The 25,596-nt window shown below is 50.5% G+C and overlaps 1 protein-coding gene across 6 annotated transcripts in view; it reads right to left on the reverse strand.

Moving 5' to 3' along the window:
* Positions 1-25,596, reverse strand: part of RPTOR (regulatory associated protein of MTOR complex 1) — a 342,781-nt gene that overhangs the window by 73,874 nt on the left and 243,311 nt on the right. For all 6 annotated transcript variants that reach the window (XM_067715878.1, XM_067715876.1, XM_067715877.1 and 3 more), the window contains exons 8-13: positions 24,430-24,530; positions 23,744-23,888; positions 15,896-15,971; positions 9,798-9,899; positions 2,588-2,671; positions 1,062-1,172 (exon numbers count right to left, since the gene is read on the reverse strand). In XM_067715878.1, the coding sequence (XP_067571979.1) occupies positions 1,062-1,172; positions 2,588-2,671; positions 9,798-9,899; positions 15,896-15,971; positions 23,744-23,888; positions 24,430-24,530 (619 nt within the window). The remainder of the gene's footprint in view (positions 1-1,061; positions 1,173-2,587; positions 2,672-9,797; positions 9,900-15,895; positions 15,972-23,743; positions 23,889-24,429; positions 24,531-25,596) is intronic.

The raw sequence follows: 25,596 nt of genomic DNA on the forward strand, positions 1-25,596 counted from the left end.
TTGCCTGCCATCGTCATCGGGTAGACGAGGGCCCTAGTCTCCACCTCCCAGGCCACGAGGCCCCATCACCAGTGGTCCCCTGAGCACTCCCCTCACCACGCCTCCCCGCTCGGCGCCCCTTTGTCACTGACACAGCCGGCCCACTCCCCACACAGGTTCAAACTCGAGAACCATTTGTTCTCCACACCTGCCTGGCCCTCCTGTTAGCTGTGCGTCCCCTACCCTGGCCCTTCCTGTCCAGCAGCCCCCACCTTCTGGCCACCCTCACCCCTCCCTCTGGGCATGAATTCCTGCAGCAGAGGCCTCGGTGGCCCCCTGCCACCTGGGTTAACATTATAATCTCCTTTACACTGAGGCACACAAATGCAGCCCTGCCCACAAGATTTCTCGACTTTTTGAAGAGTCACCCTCATGCCAGGCATGTGTGCGGATTCGGCCTCATAGCAGAGGGTTTTGTCCCCAGTAGACAGTGTCGTGGGCAGGGACGGCTGAGCTCTGCAACACCTATGGCCTTCAGCACAGTTCTGAGTACAGGGCCTTGCCTAGGACTTCGAGCAGTGGCCATGTGACTGCAGACCCACAGGCACGAGGACAGGGGTGGGGAGGTGCCTACTGGGAGCAGAGCTGGAGACGTGGTATGGGCTGGGCTGTCATGGCTGAGAAGTGACTGCTAGTGCCGCGGCCTGAGCCTTACAGGTGACAGCCTGGGCCTCCACGGGACTGTTCCCAGGGTCAGGGTTGGGGAGGGAAAACACTGGCTGGAGACAGGAGACTGATGGGGTGAGGTAGGGCCGAGCGTCAAGAAGGAAGCGGGCAGGGTCATTCGCCGGCTGGAGGGGTGGTTGTGGGTGAGGAGGGGGCAGAGCACAAGAGACAACAGGTGAGCCAAGGGCCAGCGTGACAGACCAGGACTGGGCCCAGGGGAAGCACAGCCTTTCCTGGGAGGGAGGGAGGCCATGGAGGGCGTGAGGCCAGGAGGAGGGAGAATGGACGGTGGGGCCGGGCCCCCCACCCTACTCTCAGCAGCTCTCCTGTGGTGGGGGGGGACAGACATTACTCACACTGTCCACGGCGAGGATCTTGGCCCAGATGAAGACAAGGAGAGGCCGCAGCTCCCTGGCTGAGCTCTGGAGCAGCTTCAGCACGTAGGGGAAAATACCCACAGACAAGGCCTGCGAGAGAGAGCACGTCAGCCCCGCGCCGGAGGGAGCAGAGCGCATGGCGTCCTCAGCACTAACGGAGCTGCATGGGGAAGGGTCGTGCCTCCCTCACCTCCAGTCCTTCTCCTGGAAGCGACCCAGGCCTGCCTGCTTGGGCTGCATGAGCTCACGCAGCTAAGAGACATGCCAGGCCTCCACCTGAGTCTACCTGTGGTGAGCTACATACGGCCTCCCTGCTGGCACCTGGGAGTATAAGAGGGCTAGCAAGGACTGCTCGTGCATTCTTCCTAATTTTTAGGTTTTCCCTCTTCTCCTTCATGTTGAACTATCAATTATGACTCTTGGTTGACAATATACAATTAAAAAATCTTAAATACACATCAATGGAGATAAAATAATATGCTGAACTCCCATGTGCCCATCACTTGGCTTCAACGCCATCAACTGAAAGGGCGCGGCATCCTGGCTGGCCCTACCCACCGTCCTTTCCTGAATGTTCTGAAGCACGTCTTAGGTATCACATTGTGTCATCTGTAAACACTTAAGTGTTTATCTCTAAAAAATAAGGTCCCTTTTATGAAAACATGACCACATACCACTACCACACCTAAAAAAATGAACAATTACAATTATTGTTTTTTTTTTGGCTGCGCTGCACCGCATGTGGGATCTTAGTCCCCTAACCAGGGATCGAACCTGCGCCCCCTGCATTGGAAGCAAAGAGTCTTAACCACTGGACTGCCAGGGAAGTCTCAACAATTATTCTTTAATAACATAAAATATTCAGTTCATGTAAAATTTCTAATTGTTTCATGATTATTAATTTTTCAAATTTTAACTTTCAAACTTTCATTTGCAAATAGAGCCCTGTAAGGTCCAGACCCTGCACCTGGTGGTGGATCTCCTGAATCCCCTTTTATCTCTAGGTCCCTCCTGATCTCTTTCCCTGGTGACTTATGTGTTGAAAAAATGGATCACTTTTGACTCTATTTTTGTCAGTGTTTTGAATGGCTGTTTCCATTCTCCTGTGAATAGAATGATAGAAAAGCGTTTCAGAGTTGTGCCTAAAACCACAGTGAAAGGACGGCGAGTGAGGCTTCGCAGGCTTCTCCTAGGAGAACACACGCCGCGGGTGGCCGGGGACTCAGCCCAGAGGCTGCCAGCTTCCTGGCCTGGCAGGGGTGAGCCCCCCCTTAGAGTGTCCCTAAAGGACACTGTCTGTCCTGCAAAGGTGAAGCCTAACAGCGGATGGGAAAGGGCTGCCCAACAATGTGACAATGAAGGTGCAAAAAGCGAGGTCCACGGGAGCTTGCAGGCTTAACGGCCACCCCCACAGTCATCCTTGGCCGCATGGCCAAGGTCCCTTGATTTGTCAGACGGTGACGTGGAGTCTCGTGCCCCCCACTGCGGACACAGGAAGCACGCACCAGGCTCACCGCCCAGGGACCCAGGTCCAGAAATCTTCCCAGCAGGTCCAGGGCTCTCAGCCGGTGCACTTGGCTCAGCAGCACCTGGAAGGGAGAAGAGGCGGTGTCACCGCAACACCCCTTGCCCCGCAACACGGAGCCAGGATGAGCATCCCCAGGGGCTGTTCTCCCAGGTCAGCAGGTGCCCCTTTCTCTATGGCTCATGCTTTACACAGGCTGGGAATGCTCCATTTCTTCATGAACAGGTAAACTATGTGTACGCTGTAGGAACTAATAGAACAGACACTTTATAACCTCATTTAAGAAAATATCCACTGATGACACTGGTCTATCCACTTCCAGACACTGTTCTCTATGTACAACGTCCCGTTTGTTCTAAATTCGATAAGATACTATTGTGTTTCTCATCTCCTTTCTGACTAAATGATACACCCTCACTCTCACTCCACATAGCTAGATACGTCTGACCATTATGGCTGCCAACGGCAGCACTGAACTTTTCTGTAAATGTGCATAATTCATTTAAACAATCTCCCCATTGCTAGATACTTAAATTATTATCAAATTTTTGCTATTGTAAACAATGCTGTGATAAAAATTCTACCAGGTAGATCTCTGCACATTTACGTTTTTTTCCCCTTCCCCTAGGATAAACTTGAGAAGTAAAATTACAGGGTCAGAGCATACACACTTATATCACCAGATTGCCCTCCAGCTGAACCAACTTGCCCACCAAGCCTTGGCTGAATACCGGGCACCAGGACATGTTTGCTCTGGTGCTCACGGGCTACTTGGCCTTGGGAAAATAACTTCTCTGAACCTTAATTTCCTAATTCATAACACAAGACCCACCCACAAGAGTTCTATTAAATATCAAATTAAAAGCTACCAGCAAAATATTAGCCCACGTTACACTATTATTTCCCAACATGATAGGTAATAATAAAATGCTCTTTTAATCTGAATTTCTTTGATTACAAGTGAGGTTAAATATTTTTTCATAGGTTAATAGGCTCTTTCTCTAGTAAACTGGCCATGCATGTCCTTATTTTCCTACTTAAATGTCTGGCTTTTTCTTTTTGATATGAAAGGATTCTTTGTAAATTAAAAACAGCGACCTCTGCCACGTATTTTTTTCTTTCTTCCTGTGTTATATCAAAGCTTTAAACTTTAATGGAGTCATTTATATTGAGTTTTCCCTCACGATGTTTACCCAGAGGTCACATGAACAGAGCACTTACTGTGTGCGGGTGCGGTGCTGGGTGCAACTGGGAACAGCAGGGCCCCTCCCATCACCACCTGGCCCAGACACAGACATTCCGCAGCCACACTGCAATAACCATCGAACAGACAACTGGGGGCCACTCCCTACCTGGGGGTCTGAAAGCTCTCCCTCCCAGTGGGTGACATGTGGGGTTCCTAGGTTCCAGGCAGAGGGGCTGGGAAAGTGTGGGCCTTCCCCAAGGAAGGGCAGGTGGCCAGTCTAATGGGGGAGGCTCCAGAACCAGCCAGACCTGCAGACCAAGCTAAGGGCTTCAGCTTTTCCTAAGAAGAGCAGCAGAGGGACCCATCCAATGTGCTTGCTGAGGGCAATAGGCTGGCAGGAAGATGGATGGAGGGGTGGGATGGGTGGACTTGACCGTGGCCATGACCGATGGGGAGAAACAGACTCCAAGACAGCTGGCGGGCATGACCGACAAAGCCTGCTGGAGGAGGGGGAATAGGGGTCAGGGAAAGGAGCCGCTGAAAGAGAAGATTTGGAATGAGGCAAGAGGAAAGAACAGATGGACGGACCAGCCAGCCTGGGGTGGTCTGCAAGGGAGAAGCTGGGTAGAGACCAGCGAGGGAGGTGGGAGAGAAGGCGGGGAGGTTTTAACTGTGTACCTGCTCCCGGGAGGTGAGGATCAGTAGTGGGACTCGTGAAGAGGACCCTCTGGCTGCAGGGATGTGGACCGTGGTGTCGGGACTGAACAGGGGTGAGGAAATGGCGCAGCCAGAGCAGTGGTTCAAGGGGCTACCCTCTGAGGGGTGAATACGGGTTGGCGGGAGGAGGGTGGGGAGCAGGGAGGGTCAGCAGGTGGGGGACAGAGGAGGTGGCAGGAGATGCTGGAGGGAGTGGAAAGTGGGGAGGGTCCCGGCAGCACGAGGCTCCTGAGGAGGGGTTCCCGGGTGGAGGGGGGAGGCTGGGGAGCTTCCCCAGGTGGACGCGCGGCCCATGGCTGCAGAGGAGGCGAGAGCGTGTGTTCCCAGCCTGCGGACAGCCCAGGGGTCAGGGAAGCGGAGGTGGCTGGGTTCAGCTGCTGGAATGTCATTTCCCACTGGTTTGGAGCCTGTTTCCACATCGCTATTTCGAGACGGATGACCGAGTGGTTCATTTTATGTTTGGAGAAGTTGAGGTTCTCCAAACAAGAAGCTGGGAGAGGTTATGTGGGGCTGCTCACAGGGGCCTATCTGAACGGGCACTGATCCCTTTCCCATGTTTAACTCATGGGTTATCTCATGCCACTGCAGCGGAAAGACAGATCTGGAGGGCAAGGTTAGATGGCTGAAAGGCATGGGCTTTGGAGTCAAGCTGACGTGACTATCTCACTTCCTCACAGTGTGGCTTAAATCACAACCTCTGGACACTTCAGTTTCCTCATCAAGAAGAGGAGAGATAACATGTGACTTGGGCTTATTTTCAGAATCAAATGAGATGCAGCCTGTCTGGTACAACGCGGTCTGGTATGAGGGGTGTGATGAATGTTAGTCTCGGTGTCAGCATCCAGCTACAGGATGTCTCCATCTCTCAGAAGCGATTTGATTGACTATTTATTTATTTATTGCCGTGCTGTGTGGCTTGTGAGATCTCAGTTCCACCACCAGGGATTGAACCTGGGCCCTGGCAGTGAAAGCGCCAAGTCCTAACCACTGGACCACCAAGGAATTCCCTATTTTTTAAACATCTTTATTGGGGTATAATTGCTTTACAATGGTGTGTTACTTTCTGCTTTATAACAAAGTGAATCAGTTATACAGATACATAGGTTCCCATATCTCTTCCCTCTTGCGTCTCCCTCCCTCCCACCCTCCCTACCCCACCCCTCTAGGTGGTCACAAGCCACCAAGCTGATCTCCCTGTGCTATGCGGCTGCGTCCCACTAGCTATCGATTTTACGTTTGGTAGTGTATATATGTCCATGCCACTGTCTCACTTTGTCACAGCTTCCCTTTCCCCCTCCCCATATCCTCAAGTCCATTCTGTAGTAGGTCTGTGTCTTTATTCCCGTCTTACCCCTAGGTTCTTCTTGACCTTTTTTTTTTTTTCCCTTAGATTCCATATATATGTGTTAGCATACGGTATTTGTTTTTCCCTATTTGTTTTTAAAGAAAACGGAACTGCCGGAGGTTCAAGTCTCTAGAGATCCAGGGCGAGCAGAACCTTCCATTTACTAGGTTTGTGAAAGCAGGTGTAATTCCTCAAAAATCAAAGACATCAAACACATCTAACACTTTTAAAGATTCTATTTACTGATTCCCTTTGTTATTTAAAACACTGTCAACGTGAATAAAGCTCTGTGTTTTCAAGTAAATAGCAGAGCACTTTGCAGTGGAAGAAATGGCAACTTGGGCCAAGAAACCTAACCACGCGTAGTTCGCATTGTTTGTTTCTCATGTGCACTGACCAGCAGTAAGAGGTCTCCATTACAACGTTATTTACAGATGGCAAAAGTAAAAGGGAAACCATCACCATCACTACTGCAATGCGATCTTTCCTGACTCTGTTGTCCGTGTTGACGAAACACACATTAAAGCATCAACAGACAGCCCACTTGTCTCAGAGACTCAAGACCCTCAGCAATGCAGGGTTTTGTGCTGTGGGTATTGATGTTTCACTGGAAAATAAACAGCATCAATAACAAGTCCTAGGGAAAATGTCAAGTACTGGTTTTTCTAAACGTTACTGCTTCCTGTGATTCCTTCTGTTGATTTACATTTTAAAAATATTGAGGCCCAACATAAATTAAAATTACTTTTTTAAAAAAGGACTGGCTTTTGTTTGTTTGTATTTGTACTTAAAAAAAAAAAAATTCCTGTTTCAGTGTGCCTCAGGCCCCGGGGGAAATTACAGAGATAAACGTTGGTGAACTAAATGAGTTACTCGGATTTCTTTCTGTCTGTGGCAACCCAAACTGAAGGTTAATAATGGAGATACAAATACCCAAACTAAAACAGAGCTGCTAGGGCAACAACCTTTCATTTGCTTTGTGCACAAAAACGCACTCAGGCTTCTGCGCTGAGACTGCTGGATAGAGCCGCTTCTTAAAAACCAGATTCTCAAGCTCCAGTCCTGGCCTGGTGGACCCAGGAATCTGATGATCAGAGATGCTGGAGCCACCGATGAATATAATATGTGTAATAATAACATCCCAGTTATTATCCTGATGCCATCTAATAATAATCCTGTACTTTCAGACCAAAAATTCTATTTGTAAATAAAATGATGGCATGAAAGCAAACAGGGTTTCCTAATGAAATGCCCACACTGACTTGTAGTATCTGTATAAAGGTACTAACATGGAATCCTGTAAAATTTCTCTCTTCCCTCTCTTTTTCCACAACATTGATTCCTCCTTCTCTGCCTGGGGCTTCTTTGCACATGGGCCACTGAGGGAGTGCAGACAGTAATGCTGAGTCCAGGCAGGGCCACCAGACCAGGAGACCACGGGGCCAGGCCTTGCAGTGTGGCAGGGCTCAAGAATCTTCCTTCCCGTCCTTTCTGTTGATTTGTATTTTTAAAAGGTGAAAAAGGACATCAGGACTGGTCAGGAAAAGCGTACGTTCACGCTTACATCTACACGAGAGGCTGCAGATCAGCCCGAGGAGACAGTTCATTTTACCCCAATGATCCTCAGTTAATGCCTCTGAGTTTTCGGAGGGAGAAAACGCTCTCTGGCAGTGGAAAAAGTAGCAGGGATTGGAAAAGCTGTGACGTCTCTGTATTAAAATTCTTTTTCCCTTCAGCAACACTTCCTGACTCACCAAGGCACTGGGGATAATTTATGGATAATGGGGCCCAGGTTCTGGTAAAATAACTGAATTAATGAGAAAGAAGCCAACACCGCAGGCTACCCCAAATGAAGCAAGCTCTCCTTTGCATTGTGTTGGGTTTTCTTGTTAAGTACAGGTTCCTGTACTGATCCAGGTGGGACACAGCCCAGACAGATCCCCCATCAGAATGATGAGGAACCTATGGTTTCGTTCGTCTGAAAGATCGCACAGAAGATGCCCCTTTCTTTTCTTTCAGAGTCATTCCCTCATTTTGGCATCAGGAAGTTGGGTCTTCTCTTTCCCTGAGGGCGTGTGGGTTGTAAATGGGACATTATAGAAAAAGTCAATAGGAGGCCATTTACAACAGGATTGTTTGCCAGGCAGGATTCAGTGCTGGGCATTGTGCCCCTGCTTGGAAAGGACCAATTTTATCTATCACATTATTGAAATAATAGGAAGGTCAGTGGAGGCTGGCCACAGTCTCCTCTCATGAAAATTCGGATGACCCTAGGAGCTGGGGAGCACAGCAACCAACCGGTTACTGCTGTCCCATAGCCCCGTCAGCCTTCCACTCGCTGCATGAGAACTCGTGGGCTCCGGCCAAATGGCGAGTTTTCTTTGTTGTGTTATCGTTGCTTTTCATTTTGTTTTGTTTTGAAAATTTGTTTATTGCTCACCTTGCAAACTCAAGATAGTCAAACTAATCTAGAAACACACATGAGGAATACTAATAATTTCTGCATTCTTTTCACAATGTCAGAAAATAAGCAGTCATAAGACAGAAAAAGCACCAAAATATCTCCAGGGAAGGATCCTGACCAACACCCTGTGCCCACGTAATTATCAAGCCACGAGGACAAGGCTGTGTGGTGGCATTTCCACAACTGCACAAACTGCTCTCACTGCTCTGCTGCCTGGGTCCCGGCACACAGTCCTGAGCCAGATGAGACCTCAGTTCTGTCGTAGGCACCTTCCCAGCCCACCATGCGGTCAGCACAGAGCAGGAGAGCAGACCATGCAGGGAGGGGGCCCGCCACGCTCCAGGTGGGACAGGGATCAGCCATTCACCTATTTTTCAAACTGTCCTTGGCGGCGGGAGCCGCTCAGAGAGCGCGTTGGGCCCAGTGAAGATGAATGGTACTTCTGCGAGACGTGGTCAGCAGCATGGTGAGAAAGTGGGGCCCTCCTGGGGGGAGGCAAGGCCTCGTCCTCAGGCAGGTGAGGCAAAGCAACCTAATCAGCTTTCTGAGGGGAAGGTGATGGTCTTCCCAGCCAGCTCTCAGAATTTAAGACCCCACTTCCTAACTGGACATGCAGCCCCTCCTGCTGCGGGCACGGCCCTTCCCACAACCGTCCACAGTTCTCACCCAAGTCCAACTGCCTCATCCCCACTGCACACAATCTCTTCCAGGGCCTAAAGTGAATTATTAGGCCTTGGTGTCTACACTGACAGTGGTTTTACATCTCATTTGACACTGTCTCAGAGCAAAACAGCTTTGCTTATGTCATGACCTGGTCCCTACACCTGCCCCATAAATATACATTAACTGAAACAAAAGTTCTGTGAAAACTTCCTAAACTTCCTGCCTGTGACGAAGTTTGGTATTTTGCCATCTCATTACCCAAAACTTAGCTGGGTGAGACCCACAAAACTGATCTCCCAAACCACTCGTGGGGCACCAGGTGCCGCGTGAACACTGACACAGGCCACACGGGTGACTGCGCTTGACGGCACAGCCAGAGAGTGCAACAGCCCACAGCTACCGCGAGGCACAGCCCCCTGGAAGTGAGCAACCCACAGGTGCCGGGAGCGGAGCCACGACCTACGTGTGTAATTTGCTCAGGCTCTCCCATTTTCTCTGCAGTTGATTTGCATCTCATGTCCTTCCAAAGAGAAGGGGCACTGATGCCAGAGCCGTGCTGGAACGGAGCTTGCTGGCAGCAGCAATGGGGGGAGAGGGGAGGGCAGCTGACGACAGCCCAGATCAGTGTTTAATTGGGGGGGGGGAGAGGCTTCAGTGACTTCACCAGGCGAGCCCAGGAGACAAGGAGGCATTAACTCCAAAGCAGGAGGGCTGTCACACACCAGCACACTCAGCCCCAATAAACTAGTTCCCTCCTGGGCGGCTGCGGGGTTTTCTAGCTCCTTCATCAATCTGGCTCACCTGGAGACACTCACCTGTAAGACAATGGGAAGCTGCTCAGGTGGGTTCCTGTTCTCCACGCCCATCGTGAGCCACACCTGGAAGGCGGTCAGCTGCTCAGCAAAGAAGGGGCTGTGCTGTGGGACGAGCAGAGGGTTAGTCAGGGGCTCTCCTTCTTCACCCGGCTCTGCCTTTATACGCCACCCCCACCATCGATTCAGCCGTGTGTCTTTGTGAAGCCCTGACTCCACTCGGCCACCACCATCCAGGCGAGGGGACACAGGGCTGGGCCATACCAGAGGAGGTGGTGAGACATGGTCAGACCAGGACGTTTCATACGGCAGAGCCAGAGGCTGCAAGGACAGACTGGGTGTGGGTAAGAGAGGGTTGCAGTAAGGTTAATGCCGGGGCTTGGGCCTAAACACCCGGAAGCGGGGTCCCAAGACCTGAGGCAGGAAGACTGAAAGAGGAGCACGTTTGGGAGGAGCACGTGGGGAACTCAGCTTGGACACACTGAGTTTAAGGTGCCTACTGGACACCCGACCGAGACATCTGGGGGATGATGGCCCACATGAGCCCAGGAGATGGGTCTGGGCTGGAGAGACAGATCTAGTTTAAAGTTAAGTGAGAAACAGAGGGGACCCTGGGCTGAGCCCTGGAGCCCCCCAAGAGCGAGAGGCCAAGGAGGTGGAGACACAAGGGTAAGGCCAGCAGAGGGGGATCAGGAGTGGGTGGTGGCCAGGTTGCCAGGGAGGAGTGTTTTAGGGGGAGGACATGGTCGGCACCTTCCATGACTGTACAGGGTCAGGCAGGACCAAGGTCCCGAGCAGATGGTGACAAGGAGGGCCCTGGAGACCATTAAGGATGTAACAGGAGGGCCCTGGTAGTGGGCAGAAGCACAACCGGACTGGGTTCAAACAGAAGAAAAGATGATTCAGAGGCTCAAGAATAGACAGTTCTTTGCAGGAATCTGGCTGCAAAGGGGAAGGAGAGACATGGGGAGGTGGAGGCGGGAAAGTGGATGGGGTCACGTGACTAGGAATTTCTTTTTAAAGGTGGGAGAATAAGGGCGTATTTGTAAGAGGGGGAAACTGCTGATGAAGGAGGGAGGTGCTGGGCTAGGGCCTTGGCGAGTGGACGCCTGGCGCACAGGTTGGTGGTAGCACTGCTGGGAGCAGGAGATGCAACACAGCTGGGCCAGGATGCAGGACAAAGGCCAATGTGGCAGGACTTACAGAGGATCCCTCTATCGCTCCTGTCTCTCAGCGAGGTGGGAAAAGGAGGTGCTGTGGATGGAGGGAAGAGCGAGCGGAGAGGCGACGGGAAGGAAGGAGATGCGTCCGGGCAGCCTGCCAGGCAGCGTTTAAGGCACCTGGAGGGTCGTGACCGCAGCAGGTCACAGTGGGCTTCCCCAGCTTGGCAGTGGGGGTGCGGAGGGTGGCTTGTCCTTGCGCAGGCACTGCGGAGGGGATGCCTTTAGTGGAGATGACGAGGATGAGGGAAACTGCAGAAGTAGCGGCTCAGGTAGGAGGGGGCCCAGGCTGTCAGAAGGAGGTCCGGGAACTGAGAGACCAAGCAGTAGGACTGCTGGGTTTCCTGTCTTACATAGGCATTTCCACTTAATACCCAGCTCTGCTGTCCCTGAGCTCCAGACAGAAAGAATTCCAAATCTCTGCCTCCAGCCCACTCCTCTCTGTCCCACTCTGTCTCCCCAGGGGGAAAGCGGGTGTTTGTGTAAGGAAGGGTGGGTGGGAAGGCAGGGATGCGGGCTGCAACCCCAGGTTCCTGCACGTGTGGAAGTGTGCGCATAGAGGACTTCAAACCGTGGGCACGGCTCCAGCAGAGCTGTGAGCCAGACCAGGTGTGTTCCCACCGCACCCTCCACAGAGGGGCCTGGTGGTCAGAGCCATGGTGCGTGCCCTTGTAAAGAAGTCAGTGTTGCATGAGAATTCGGCAGAGGACTTTCACACTTAGGAATGCGTGTTCTTGCAAAGTCAGTGTACGTGAAGTTAATCAAATTTGGAGGGCAACTTGGGGATTGGGATGGAGCCCCCAAAGTGATTTTCCTGTTTTTAAGTGTGAGTTATTCACAAATTGGTTTAAAAACAATAATCTTGTTAAATGCTCCCTCCCCAGCTGTACTGAGTGAGGGGGACCTTCAGTCTGGGAGGGGAAGTCGGGAAACTCAGATAATTCCACCTCCCCCCATTTCCTTCACTTAGTTTTGCCTTATGGATGCAAACACGCTGCTCATTGCTGAAGAAGCCGCTCAGTCCCGAATGACAAACATTCCTGATCTTTTCACCTAAAGCTGACAAAGAGGGAAAAGCCTTTGCCCATCGAAGTATGCTGTGAGGTTTGTCATGCTTCTTAAAGCCACGGGGAAGATGACAGATCAGATCAGCACCCCACCATAAGTGTGGTTCAGCATTTTAAGTAACACTTCACAGAACAGCTCAAGAGTTGCCCCATGAGTGCCTGAGATTATTCACAGAGTTGATGTTTTGGGCCAAATCTTCATGATTACCTCCCGGAAATACCGTGTAGATTCTTGGGGGGGAAGAAGCAGAACCCAGGATGAGTGTTCTGGAGGAGAGCTCACAGATCGTGGGCAGAGGCTCTGAGTCATGTGGCCATGTGGCCTGGGCCTCCTGGGACGATTCTGATGCCAGGTGGTCAACCCTGTGGTTAGCCCATGTGTCAGACGGGCTGGGGGGTCTGAAAACAGGCGCCAAGCGCGAAGGACTAAGAGCAGAAAGGCCAGCTCTGAGCACAAAGAGCCACGCCTGACCCTGGGGCCAATCCACCGTGACTTGTGAGGTCACTGTGGGGAGGGAGGAGAGCTAGTTCATCTCAACACACTCCTACTCTTCTCACCTGCCATCCCCAGTCCAAACACACTTATGTTGGCTGTTTCACAGTAAGTGAAGATTTCTTAAACGGATACCAAAAGCCCTAACCATAAAAGAAAAAACATTGGTAAACTGGATATGGTAAAACAAGAAACTTTTGTTCATCAAGTAAAAACATTAAAAAAGTGAAAATCAAGTCTGCAGAATGAAGATATTCACAATGTGTGACAAAGGATTTGTATTCAGAATATAAATAGAACCACTACAAATCGATAAGAAACATAATGCAAAAGAAGAAGGATCACATGGCTTGAACAGGCAATTTATAAAAAAGGATATTCAAAAAGCCAATAAAAACACGAAACAGGGCTCAACTCTATTAACCATCGGGGAAATACAAGATAAATCTCAATGAATACCTTTACATAATGAACCAGAATAGCCAAAATGACAAAACAAAAGGTGGAAAACATCCAGTGTTGATGAGGACATGGGACAACTAAAACTCTCATACATCGTGGGAAGGACTGGAAATTGACTCACAGCCACTTTGGAAAACTGTCCGGCAGTTTGTACTGAAACTGAAAATATGCACACCTGGTGACCAGAAAGCCCACTCCTCGTGTGCACACCTGACATTAACACACCAGAGCACGAGGAATTCGCGGTACCTGGCCACATCCACCCACTCGCCTCAAGCACAAAATTTAAGGGGGCACCAAAAAACATAGTAATTCAGATTAAAAAAACCTTAATGCAATACTTAAGAAAATAAAAATTAATATAAAAATCTATAATGAACAAAATATCAAAATTTCATAGAAAGACAGGTCCAGCATGACTGATTTCTCCTTCTGTCTCAGGCTCCAGCGTCTCGGCTGGGCAGTGGCCAGCACAGTTCGTGAGGTCCATGGGATAGACCATGACCTTTGGGGTTTCCACACTGTGATAGGAGTGAGCTGCAAGTGAATGGAGCAAACTTGGCATTGAGTGGAGGCAGCCAGACACAAGGATTCTATTTACCCAAGTACCAACCCCTCAGGGCAGCACACACCCTGGCGGAGGTGGTGGCCAGAGCAGGAGGGGCATCGGGGGACCGCTGATGTTCTAAGTGGGTGCTGGTTACGCGAGTGTGCTCAACTTGTAAATTCACCAAGCTGCACGTTACGATGCCTGCAATCTTCTATGTGTATGTTATGCTTCCAAAAGAATGAAAACTAAATAAAACAGCTAGCGTGTGGCCTCCACCAGGTATCCCTCCCAGTGACAATTTGGTGAGATTATTCCCAGAGGCAGAATCCTGAATCTAGTAGATGAGAAATGAAGCTGAAGACGCTTGAAAGGAGGCCTGGCACTGGAGGGAGGGGTGAGGACAGAACCGTGGGGCTTTATCTGAGAGGTGTGCAGCTCTGACCCCTTGACGGTACAAAGGAAAACCAGGCACACAGCACAAAAAAGCATGAGTTGAACGAGGTTCCCGAACACATGTTTGTGGTGACAGGCCCTGTCCCTGTGGCGGTGGAGCGTGTGAGGAGCTGGAGGCCAGGACTGTTCCCCACGGAGACTTGTCCCTGCCTCAGGGTTTAGGGTCTCCCAGGCAATGCCAAACATATAGGCGAGAGCCAAGTGAAGGCCCTGCCGGCGCCCACTTCAGGGTTCAAGACGCAAGGCTGGCTTCGACTTCCTTGTAAGTGCGTTAAAGGAAAGGTGGGTGGAGAGCGGCGAGCTGCTGGAGCAGGCACCGCAAGTGCTGGTGGAGGACCCAGCAGTGGGCACACGGGTGCTCGATGCAGAGTTCTTCCAACTTTGCTGTAGGTTTGAAAATGTTCATAATAAAATGGGAAAAAAATTCAAGCAATGAAGGAGGAAAGATAAGATAGAGAGGGAGGGCCTCATAGCCCAGTTACCCCAGTCTCGGGGGGAATCGAAATCACCTGAGTTAACACACATGCATACAACCCTCCCCCTCCGTCACAGACATACACGCACGTATACACATGTACACGGACACACACCCCACAGAGAACACACACACTCATACCCCATAGATATACGCAGGCACACAAATATATATGCACATACACCCCCCACAGAAATACATATGTGTACACACACACACACACACACACACACGCACCCAGGCCCCTGACTCAGTAAGGTTGAAAGCTTCCCTTTCAATCTTACTGATGTGATGTGCACTGAAAGTTAAAAACCTCTGCAGTGAGACGTGGGTGCCTCTGGCTGCAGTCAGGGCTTTGTGAATACACCAAGGGCCAGGAACCCTTGTGTCCAGCATGTACCACGTACCAGGCTCTGTCCTCCAGTCCTCACGTGCTCCTTGAATTGGATACAACTATAGTTCCCGTTTTAAAACAAGGAAACTGAGGCACCGGGGGGCTAAGCTGCCCACTGTGGTCTCTCCAATGGCGCCCAGAGACGACGGTGTGGGGAGAAAAGGCCAGTGGCTCCGATCTCCAAGCCCCACCCTCCAACCCGTCCCCTCAGTGGACAGCTTGGAGCCACCTGCTTCCTCCCGGCTCCCCCCACCACTCCCCCAGTCCTGAACACCTGCCCGGTCCCTTGGAGGGTCAGATGGGGGATCTAATTGTGCTCTAACTTGATGGGTAGCTTTTCTCTTTTCTCAATGGTTACTTGAGGGAAGGGACCGGGTCTCACCCACGTGCACCCAGACGTGGTGTCTGACGCACAGCAAACGCTCATCAAATGAACAAATCTTGAATGAAAACAGGAGGGGCTGTATGTGCAGGGGATGCAACAGGGGGTTCTTGGTGAGCTGATGTAACGACCCCCGGCGGGGTGGGGGGAGAGTCGATTTGCCTGCCTCAGGAGCCACAAGTGAAACGACATTAACTCGAGGATGACCAGACCACCACCTAGGAAAGTACATGGGGACCAGACATCCCCTCAGGGCCAAGCCTCAGCCTTAGAGGCTTCACCTGGCCACTGGGCAGCAGGGCCGCAAGTCGAGAGCATCCGTTCGTGGTAAAAAGGCTGAGAACCTGGGATCAGGGAGTGCACGTCAAGAAAAGCAGACCTATGACAGCAACACTGCAGAGAAGAGCTGACCATTTTTAAGAGCTGACCATTTCATAATCTAACTTTAACCCCTGGTTGGTGCAATCTTTTAAGCTTCTGGATAATGCATGTTCTCCCAGGTGGGTGAGGGCTGTCTCTGACACCCGACCAGGGGCTCTGCAGACCAGGTGGCCAGAGAAGCAGCTGCCGCAGTGGACCACGCAGGATGCCCTGGGAGGACTCACCCGAAATGCCGTGCCTTCTTCGATGATGGTCGGCAGCTGGGAGAGACAAATGTCGACAGCCAGGTCCCAGGCCTGCCTGGGGAGAGCAGAGAGGAACCCAAAAAGCATTACTGACGGGCTCACCCAGAGAGACCCAACAGCAGAGCAGCCTGTGGGTGGCTGAGTCGGGGCAGAGCCGCTGGTGAAGGGCACAGGAGGTAAGGAACTCTCAGCTAGCTAAAGCCATTTTGTTTATGATAGTTTTTCTCTTCAAATTGAAAGGAGAAAAAGCTCAGGAAAAATAAAGAGACTTGTCCACTTTCTAATGCAGTTTCTTCCCCCAACTTGAGCCCACCTAGCGCGGCAGCCTGCCCATGCTGATGGCAGCTGGGGTACTGGGTGACCGGACCATGGCAGCATCACACACAAACCTGCCATGAAAAGCCATGGTCAGGCCAAGGCGCTTCACCAGAGAAGGGCCAGGTGGGGCTGGGAGAAAGGGTCCGCCTCGGCCCACCCACTGCCAGGCCCCTGCACCCTTCTGTGGGTGGTCGGCACCTGTGCCCAACACAAACCACTTGGGACAAGACAGGTGGTGCTCTGTATGCTGGGGATGCAGCAGCCTCTTTGATGAGTAGTCCTGGCCACCTTCTCCAACTTCTTGTGGCGCCGGACCCAGCTCCGCACGCTTACAAGATGTGCAAGACAAGGTGGTGCCGACTGGGTCATGGTGTCACCTTCCCAGGGTCAGTTTCACCACCTGTGAGGCAGGCTAAAGATAGCGTCTCCCACACAGGGTCCCATGAAGGCCTCGGAGGGTGGCTGACACGGAGGGACACACACAGAGGCCTACTATTTCCTGGCAATGTTTAACACCGATTCTAAACTGGACACAAACGATCCTCTTACTTTCTCTGTGGTCCCAGATTCAAGTGCGGATTCCCAAGGATATAACGATTTTCTAACTCTGACCCCCCTTTCTTTTAGAAACGTGCTCCTCGTGGAAAGAAAGTGATGGTCAGAACAAGGGGTTTAGTTTCTGGTATTGCAATCTCTTCCCAGCGCAATTTCCTGACACACTCAAGGATTCCATGTCAGGTTTATTTAGACTAATAACTGCCTGTTTGTGTGCAAGAGGCACCTATTCATGGGTCTTGATAAAGGATCAAAACAAGAATGAAAAATGAAAACATGCAGAAAAACAGTAAAAATGTAAGATGAACAAAAGAGTAGAGAACTCGTTTTCATTTTTCAAATATGTGGAATATATTTCTTTTTTCCCAGACTGGCCCCTTCTGCACAAGCACGCCCTTCCCCCACCAATCTAATTAAGAGGCAATCAGGAGATAATCAAAAGTTCCTCAAAGTGCGGGCAATAAATAGCTCCCATATGCTCAGTAAGTGCCCAGACTGCAGGCAAAATGGTTATTCTGCAGCATTGAGGGAGACACTTACTCTCTGTTAAGGCAGAAGTCAAGTCAGTTATTGCAATTAAGCTCTATAAAGATTCCTTGAACTTAATCAAATAAAAAGTTTTAACTTCAAGAGTTAGAAGAAAGTGTGTACCAGTTGGGGGGAGGTGATGTGGGCAGAGGGGGTCCAGGGCAGCTGATGGTCTTGCTACAGCTGCTACACAGTGGGCACCCCGAAACTGCACCTTCTGTAAAGCTGGCTTCTGTGCCCTCTTTCAGAACCATCTCCTCAAAATCACGAGGCAAGAAGAATTCTAACCCATTAAAGACGTCCCTACTGGGGTGTCCTAGACAGAGTATCAGAGGAACTAGGCTGCCCTAGCGAGACCTACTGGGGCGGCCTCAGTCCTTTCCAAGGAGTGAAACAAAACCTGACGCAGCTGCAGCGGGGCCTGGGCGCAAATCTTCTGAGTGTGGCCCGTTGGGCCTGCCGGCTCCCCAGGGCTGGCCCCCCACCTGGGTCCAATCACTCAGTGGGGTTGAGTCCCCACCAGCCGCACTCTTCTGTGCCAGAAAAGCAGCTCAGAGGAGACTGCTGGCTTGAAAGGAAGCCCCGGAGGAGGGATCCGCCTGTTGTCACCGGGACCAAGGCAGGGCCATGACTGGAGGGGCACACCTGTCTAATTGAGAGGGGACAAGGGACTCCGTTCAAGGCACCGAGGAGGACAGGAGGAAAGCAGAGGACGTGGGAGAACACCTAAGATCTACTGGACACCGAGTGGCCAAACAGACTGCCAGCCAGCAGTGAGGCTGCGGCAAGCCCCAGGCTGAGGCCGGCAGAGAGCAGCAGGCTGGCACGGGGCTAGCCGGCCTCCCTCTGGGGCCTGTGGTCATTGATTCTCTACAAAAGGAAAGGGTCAGGTTGGGGACCTCAGAGTTCCCATCAAGCCCTAGATCACATGGCAGCCTTTTCAGCAGCACAACGGTACCCTCTGCTGAGCATTTACTCAAGTTGGTTAAAAGTGGCTACATTTTCTAGGGTAAAATCAAAACAAACTTGGAGTCTTAATTTGGGATTCTCACTAAGGGAAAGTGGGAAAGCAAGTCCTGTAAAACCTTGAGCCATGGCACCCAGGCGAGCACGGAACTTGGGAGGTGTCCGCGTTCACACTTCCCACAGCCCCTGTGACCAGCCGCACAGGCTGCGCCCCCAGGGAGGGAGGATCCCGGGCCTCCCCACCCCGAGGCGCAGACCAGCCGGGCTCTGAGCCGTGGGCTGCCGATGAATCACGGCCTGGAGAACGTGCCATCCAGGCAAGAGCTCGGGTTTTCAGGAAACGGGCCTAAGATGGCAGGCACCCAAGGAGTGGGCTGGGAGGACAGCCTTCCAAGAGCGCCCGGCTCCATCTGCACCGATCAGTCAGCCAGCCAGGCTCGCTCGATGGGAAGGAACGCACAGGTTATTACCATGGAGAAATGCAAGGTTTCAGGACCTGCTGAAATTGAAAGTGAAGGCAAACGGCTCCCTGGTGGCTTTGCATCAAAAATTAAACAGAAGCCGGGTGCTGAGCATTTCATCATTGGCACCCCTGCCTGAAGCAAAGTGTGAACGTGTGTGACTTTGTGTTTTAACCTCAATTTTTGTTAGGCTTTGTTCCCTTCCTCCCCCTGCTGAAAATTCAACCTCTCCATCACCACCCAAGGAATATAGTAACTAGATGGCAAATTATTTATTCCAAATGCTCTTTCCGACTACCTTGGCTGTGCACTCCCTGGGGACGTACAAACTTTCGTCTATTTACGAGGAGGGAGAAAGAGCTATGGGCATTGTTGTTGAGTGTTTCAGCACCCGAAGGAGCTCTGCTGAAAGCCCACGGCAACGCTTCACTGGCAAGGAGCCCATGCGGCGCCTCAGACCTCAGGGGCAGCTGGCAAACCTGAGTGCAGGCGAGCATGACCTTCCAGGTTTCCGGGCCTCACATTCTCCTGCCTTTGCATCTGAGCCCACTGCCTGTTCCCTCCGCTCTCCCACCTCCCCTAAGGCCAGGACTTTGAGCAGGACACCTGCCACCCAGGACAGAGACCACATCCCCAGCCTCCCTAGACCAGGCACCACACACGGCTGCGGGGAAGAGCAGAGATCCGTGTCCCTCCTGTGAGCCACTCAGCCACACAGGAAAGAGGAACAAATCCCCATTTGTAAAGCCATTGGATCTGGTGTTACCAACTGATATTCCAACCACTACCTCTAACTATCCCCAGAGGAGGAGGGAAAACATGTGGCAGTCTTTCCATCTTAACCAAGTCAGTGGCCCTCAACGTGGCTGCATGCCCTATACAGCTGCCTGACCCAGTGTTTACACCAAGTATTTCCGGTCTCTGACTTGGCATGAGACAATTCTGCATGATGTCATAAAGAAATAAACGTTGTCACTCACCCTGAGTGGTTTTCTCCTCCCTAGATCTACAACACAGTTGCACGGTCCAATCAGAGGGCCATGTTAAATGTGGCAGCTGGACACAATACCAGGACCCCACATGGTCCGACCCTGAGTCTGTGTCTGCAGTGACACGAGGAGGATTGGGTGTGCAAGGGCGTGACGCCCACCTGGAAACGCACAATGTGCCCAGGCTGGGTCGCCAGTGCTTGATACTCAATAAATACTCAGGCATGATTTCATGCCTTTTTAGAACGGCTTTTTATGTTCTTTACAAGGCCTCCCAATGCCCTGTGCATAGTGAGTATGCAACTACTTGTTAAATTAAATTATCCCTGCAACTGTTGTTTCAGTAACAATCCCATTTGGTTTGCTGTACGTTTGCGGTACAGTAACAAATATGGGACGAGTCTAATGCATGTGAATGATTTCCAACTCAGGATTTTAATGAGCTCTTTCTACAACATTTAAAAAATACCAAATGAGATCAAGTGCAGGTACTAAACCTCAGGGAATTCTACTAGTTACATTTTTTTTCATGCAAAGAAGCACACAATGATTCTTCTGTCTCCAGCTTTGCATTTTTGACAAGGGAGACTTCAACCTGAATAACTTAATTTTAAAAAATAGCTTTTAGTGTTTCAAAGGCTTAAAACATCTACACATAGATTTTTAATTACAAAAGTAATATCTACCAACTTTTTTTATTCATTTATTTTTTTGCGGTACGCGGGCCTCTCACTGCTGTGGCCTCTCCCGTTGCAGAGCACAGGCTCCGGACACGCAGGCTCAGCGGCTATGGCTCACGGGCCCAGCCACTCCGCGGCATGTGGGATCTTCCTGGACCAGGGTGCGAACCCGTGTCCCCTGCATCGGCAGGCGGACTCTCAACCACTGCGCCACCAGGGAAGCCCTCTACCAACTTTTAAAAGGGAGCATTCTCATTCCAATCCTCCTGTCCTGGTATTAGCACCATTAGCATCTTGTTATAATTTTATCCAGCCCTTTTCCCATGCATAATATAGAGGTAATTATACTGCTGATACAGTCTGGTGTTCTGTTTTTGTCATTTAACATATATTTTGTATAATAATAAATAATCTTCACAAAGTTTTAAGATGGCTTACATTTTTTCAAATATATGTATCTCAATTACATCCCCATTCTGTTAGGTACTGGGATTCTCCCCGGTTTCCCCTTTTATAGCTAATGTTCTGACAAACGGCATTCTTTTTCAAAGCCTCTCTGATTGTCTCACCAGTCCCGTTCCTTGGTTCTTCCTCAGCAACCTGCTTAGTCCCTCTCCTGAGCTGGAATGGGTGGATGCAAAGTGGACAGGGCAGCAGGGGCTGGAGTGACGCGGGAGATGTCAGGGTCCAACAATGCCGGCTGGGAATGTGCTGGTCCAGCCTGGGTCAGGGGTCAGGCCGCCTCCCTGTCCAGGGTTGTGATCCCCAGAGCCCTCCCTCACAGTATCCTAATGCTGACCCCCACCTCTGAGTCCGCTTCCCACAGAACCCAACGTGCAACAACCAGGCTTCGCCTAAAAGGGAGCGGAGAGGGTATCAGGCCACAGACAGTGAGCTTTGCAGGATGGAGGACCATGCAGGCTGAGGGACTAGATTGTACTCAAGTCTTCAGGGTGCATATCAGCTGAAGAGGGGCCCTGGAATGCGCAGGGAGGTTGGAACCAGGGAAGTAGAAAGACCCCAAGGGTGCATGTATGACTGCTAGCAATTCCATGCGCCCCGGGATACCCGGGAGGCTTTCCACATGTTCATCTGGGCCTCTGTGGGTTGCTGTGTTAGCTCACGTTTCTCTGTACAACAAATAAATACAAATGAGGATTTGTTTTATGAGATTCATGGAGAGCTAAACTTGCAGGCAAGAGGGCCATGTTCCTAGTTTTAGAGTAGGGCATGGAAAGGTATCAGTAACAGAGACGGGAGGGATTATGAGACACTGCTGTTAGACTTTGGACCTTATATTAAACAGCACTTATACAAATCCCAGAATTCAGAAATGTTCTAAGAGGCCAATACTAGAGAAGGATCTATGACATGATGAAGAGAGACAGGTGTGACTGTTCCGCACCAGCCATCTCTGCGTGCTTCCTCCCTGGGTCCCCTTCTCCTGCTGTCATCTTCCCTGTCTGTTCTGTCTGCTCTCTGCTCAGGCTGTGCTCCTTACTCTCTTCTCTGGGACAACACGTTGTTTTTTACCCTTTGCAGCTGAGCACATCTTAGAGGAGGCAGTTTTATATCCAGAGAAACATGCACAAGAAGGAAGACTGTCCCACGGACTTGTTGGTGGGGTGGGCAGATGGAGGGAAGGACTAAAAGCTCGCTAAAAGCTGGCGCCTCGCGTCCACCCTGTATTTCTTCCTCCTGGGGGGAACTGCTTGGCCAGTGGCCCCAGTCACCCAGGAGGCCATTCACACTGGGCAGCTGGTGTGATGCCCATTTCCTGTGGCTTAACTAGTTTTCCATCCATGACTAGTCGCAGCACTGACCCTGTTCAGCTCTTTTTTCTTTCCTTTTTAATAATAAATGTTTTATAAAAACCTGGTTCAGAAAAAATAGAATTTAAGGCATCACTTTACTTAAAGGATAAGGCTGTTTTAGGATCTCCTTCTTCAGAAATGTGCGTTTTCTTTCTAATTATTTATCCTAAGCATTAGAGAGGCTTTTCAACCCCACCTCCCCAGTTCTAATCTTCATGGAGTGAAGGAAACTGCGTCTGCTGTCCTGCCAGTCTGTTCACACAGGATCTAAACTGCTGCACAGAGACTCTTCGTGCGGTCTACTCCTATTTCTCTGTTTCTCCAGTTTATTCCATAAGCTCTTCCAAAGGGTATGGATGAGGCATGTTTTAACTTGATTTCTGATTATAGTCTGGTGCTTGGCCAGCATAGTGCATCTTGATTTATCTCACAGATAAGAATGTTAACTCCTGATTTTCCTTGAGTGGATGAGAGCAGGTGAGTTTACCACCTCCTTCTTAGTTCTCTGGGTTTACAGAGTCGGGGGAAAGTGGTCATGCACATATTAAAAAAAAAAAAAAATCACTACTCTTTTTAAGTATTTTGTATTAGGATTTCTCTCTGGATGTGACTAAGACACATTTTCCTTTGTTACCGCCCCATTTTAGTACTTCCTCACATTCTGCTTGTGTCACAAAAGCAAGGAAACAGGAAGAAACCAAACACCTTCAGATATAATGTCTAGATTCAAAACAATTTCCATTATTACTGCTGTTATCATACTGTACTTACTACTAGCAGTAGTGTAAAGAGCAGTAATCCAGTTTTTTTTTTTTTAATATTTATTTATCTATTTGGCCATGCCGGGTCTTAGTTTGGAATCTTCGTTGCAGCATGTGGGATCTTTAGTTACGGCATGTGGGCTCTTAGTTGCAGCATGCGGGATCTAGTTCCCTGACCAGGGATTGAACCCAGGCCCCCTGCATTGGAAGCATAGAGTCTTAACCATTGGACCACCAGGGAAGTCCCAGTAATCCAGTTTTGAAGGAAATTTATAATCAACATACAAGTATCATAAAGATCACACTCGTGCGTGTGTGTGTGTGACAGCATGTGTATATGTGTGCAATAAGCGTGCAAATTAAGTGGTCACGAACCCAACAGTTTTAATTCTCTGGAGCAATCTTGGATACACTTCATGAATTCAGCTGGCAGCTTCTTTCCTCAATACAAATCCCTACAGAGTCAGAAACTCACCCGCAGGCCCTCTCCGCCCCGAGCTATGAACTGCAGGGCCTCTGTAGGCACTGGTCCCGCTCAGCCCTGGATGACCCTTAGAGGCACCTGCACTTCTGCAGGGGACTTAGGAAGAGCTGAGGGTCGACCTTGTTAACTCGTGTACACCACTCAGGCCTCCACGTTTGGAGCCCTGTCTTCCTATTTTGTTCAAATAATTCCCTTACACTTGGACTATCGCAGAAACGGGAAAACCATGCTCCTTAGAGAATCTGATGCTGGTCTGGGGAGAGACACTTACCACATGGCGTGCATGTACGTGGGGGGCAGGCGTGGGCTGCTGACGGGGGTGCAGTTATATGACCTCATGATCCTTTCCGCCAATAAAAAATTTCGAAACAGACTAGCCACCAATAGGTCCTGTCTGAAGAGCTTTTGGAAGAGATCTGAGGGCAGAGAAAAGATAAAAAGGTGACTTCATTGACTCACGTCCAGCATTTAAAGCCAAATATACAACTTTACTATCCTTCTACCAGAAGTTGCAACAAGCAGGTTGGAACTGACATGCACATTCTCCACTGGCAGCACCTACATGACACATGTAATGTGAACAAACAGCAGAATCCAACCAACTGGTCACAGAAAAACATAAACGTGTCTTATACTATAGTAGTAATTTGGGTTTTAAGAAATATGGATGGTGTGTGACTCTGAAGGCAGATGAGCCCTGAGTCTGCCCCGAAAACACTAAGGACCCGAGCAGATACCACTTTGAACTAGCCCTGCAGCACTGCTCTCGACCTGATGCGCGATTCACTTCATCCTCTCAGAACCTTTGGGGTCCCTGCCTTCTCCCGCCCACATCCTCAGGTTTCTTCACTGAGGGGAACTCAGTCCTCCCATTTGACTTCTCTCACATCCCAGCGCCAGAGTCTCCTGACTCCGGGGCAGCAGCCTTCCCACCAGTCCACAGCTGGGCAGCCTCACCCCGAGGAAGCACGTTCCATGCAATGGTGTCCGTGATGGCCGTGAAGATCCAGTTCAGCTCGCCCAGGGGAGTCCTCCTGTCGTTCAGCCGCCCGGGAATCCTAGGAAACAAAACAGTCACGGAGATGGAAACAGGTGACAGAGGCAGGAGGAGGTGGGAAGAGAAGGGGTGAGGGGACGACGACGCGTCAGAAGGGGCTTGGGGGGCGACTTGGCCATGCCAGGAGGACCTCCTTGCCTTGCTGTGATCTTTGAGACTCCTGTACGTCTAACCTCACATCTTAAAACTCAGCCTCCACTTCACTTTCTTCCCTTCCCCATCTGCACAGGAGCAGCGGGTGGGCCCCTCTGGCACCCCCGTGACAGCAGGCACAGAGCTCTGCCGACCAGGCAGGCCCCCGGGGCCCTGGAGCCCCCCACAGCCTTGCTCTCAGCCTCCAAGTGGACGGGCCCCACACCCTAATCAAGACACTCCTGTCAGGCAGGACACGGGTCACCTCCCAGAAGCTGAGGGCAACGGGAAGACCTCTGTGGGCCCAGCTCTTCACCACACAATCATTCACCTGTTCAACATCAAAACAGACCTAGTCAGGCCTAGATTCCACCTCTTAAATTCACACGTAGTCCTGGGCGCAGCATCGCTGGACTGAAAATGCCAGCGGTGAGGATGTGAGAGGTGGGCCAGCAGCATCACAGGCCTCCCAGTGGGGCGTGTGAGGGGAGCTGGGCTTGCTTCCCCGCCCCCTGTGGGGAAATTCGAGCACAGGAAGAAAAAACACAACAGACAACTGGGCGACACTCTTTTGAGTGGTGCTCCATTTGTGGCCACTCACATACGACGCCTTTGGGTGTATCAGCTGGCACAATCCTTCTGGAAAGGACAGACACATGAAGGACAGAAAACATCTGTATCCTTTCCTCAGTTAAGTCTGCTCCCAAGAATCAATCTTGAACCAGAAACGAAGAATGTGGAAACAAGGTATGTTTTGCAGTGTTTTATTTATAACAGTGAAAAGTCAGAAACTACCTATGTGACCAATAATAGAGAAATGATTAATTATGGAACAACCACAATGAAATAACTACAAGCTATTAAACTGTTGTTTATGAATATTTTAATGATATGGGGAAAAGACTGCTTTGTAACATTAAGTAAAGAAGTGGGAC

Source organism: Pseudorca crassidens, chromosome 19 (assembly GCF_039906515.1).
Source record: "Pseudorca crassidens isolate mPseCra1 chromosome 19, mPseCra1.hap1, whole genome shotgun sequence".
NCBI lineage: Eukaryota > Metazoa > Chordata > Mammalia > Artiodactyla > Delphinidae > Pseudorca > Pseudorca crassidens.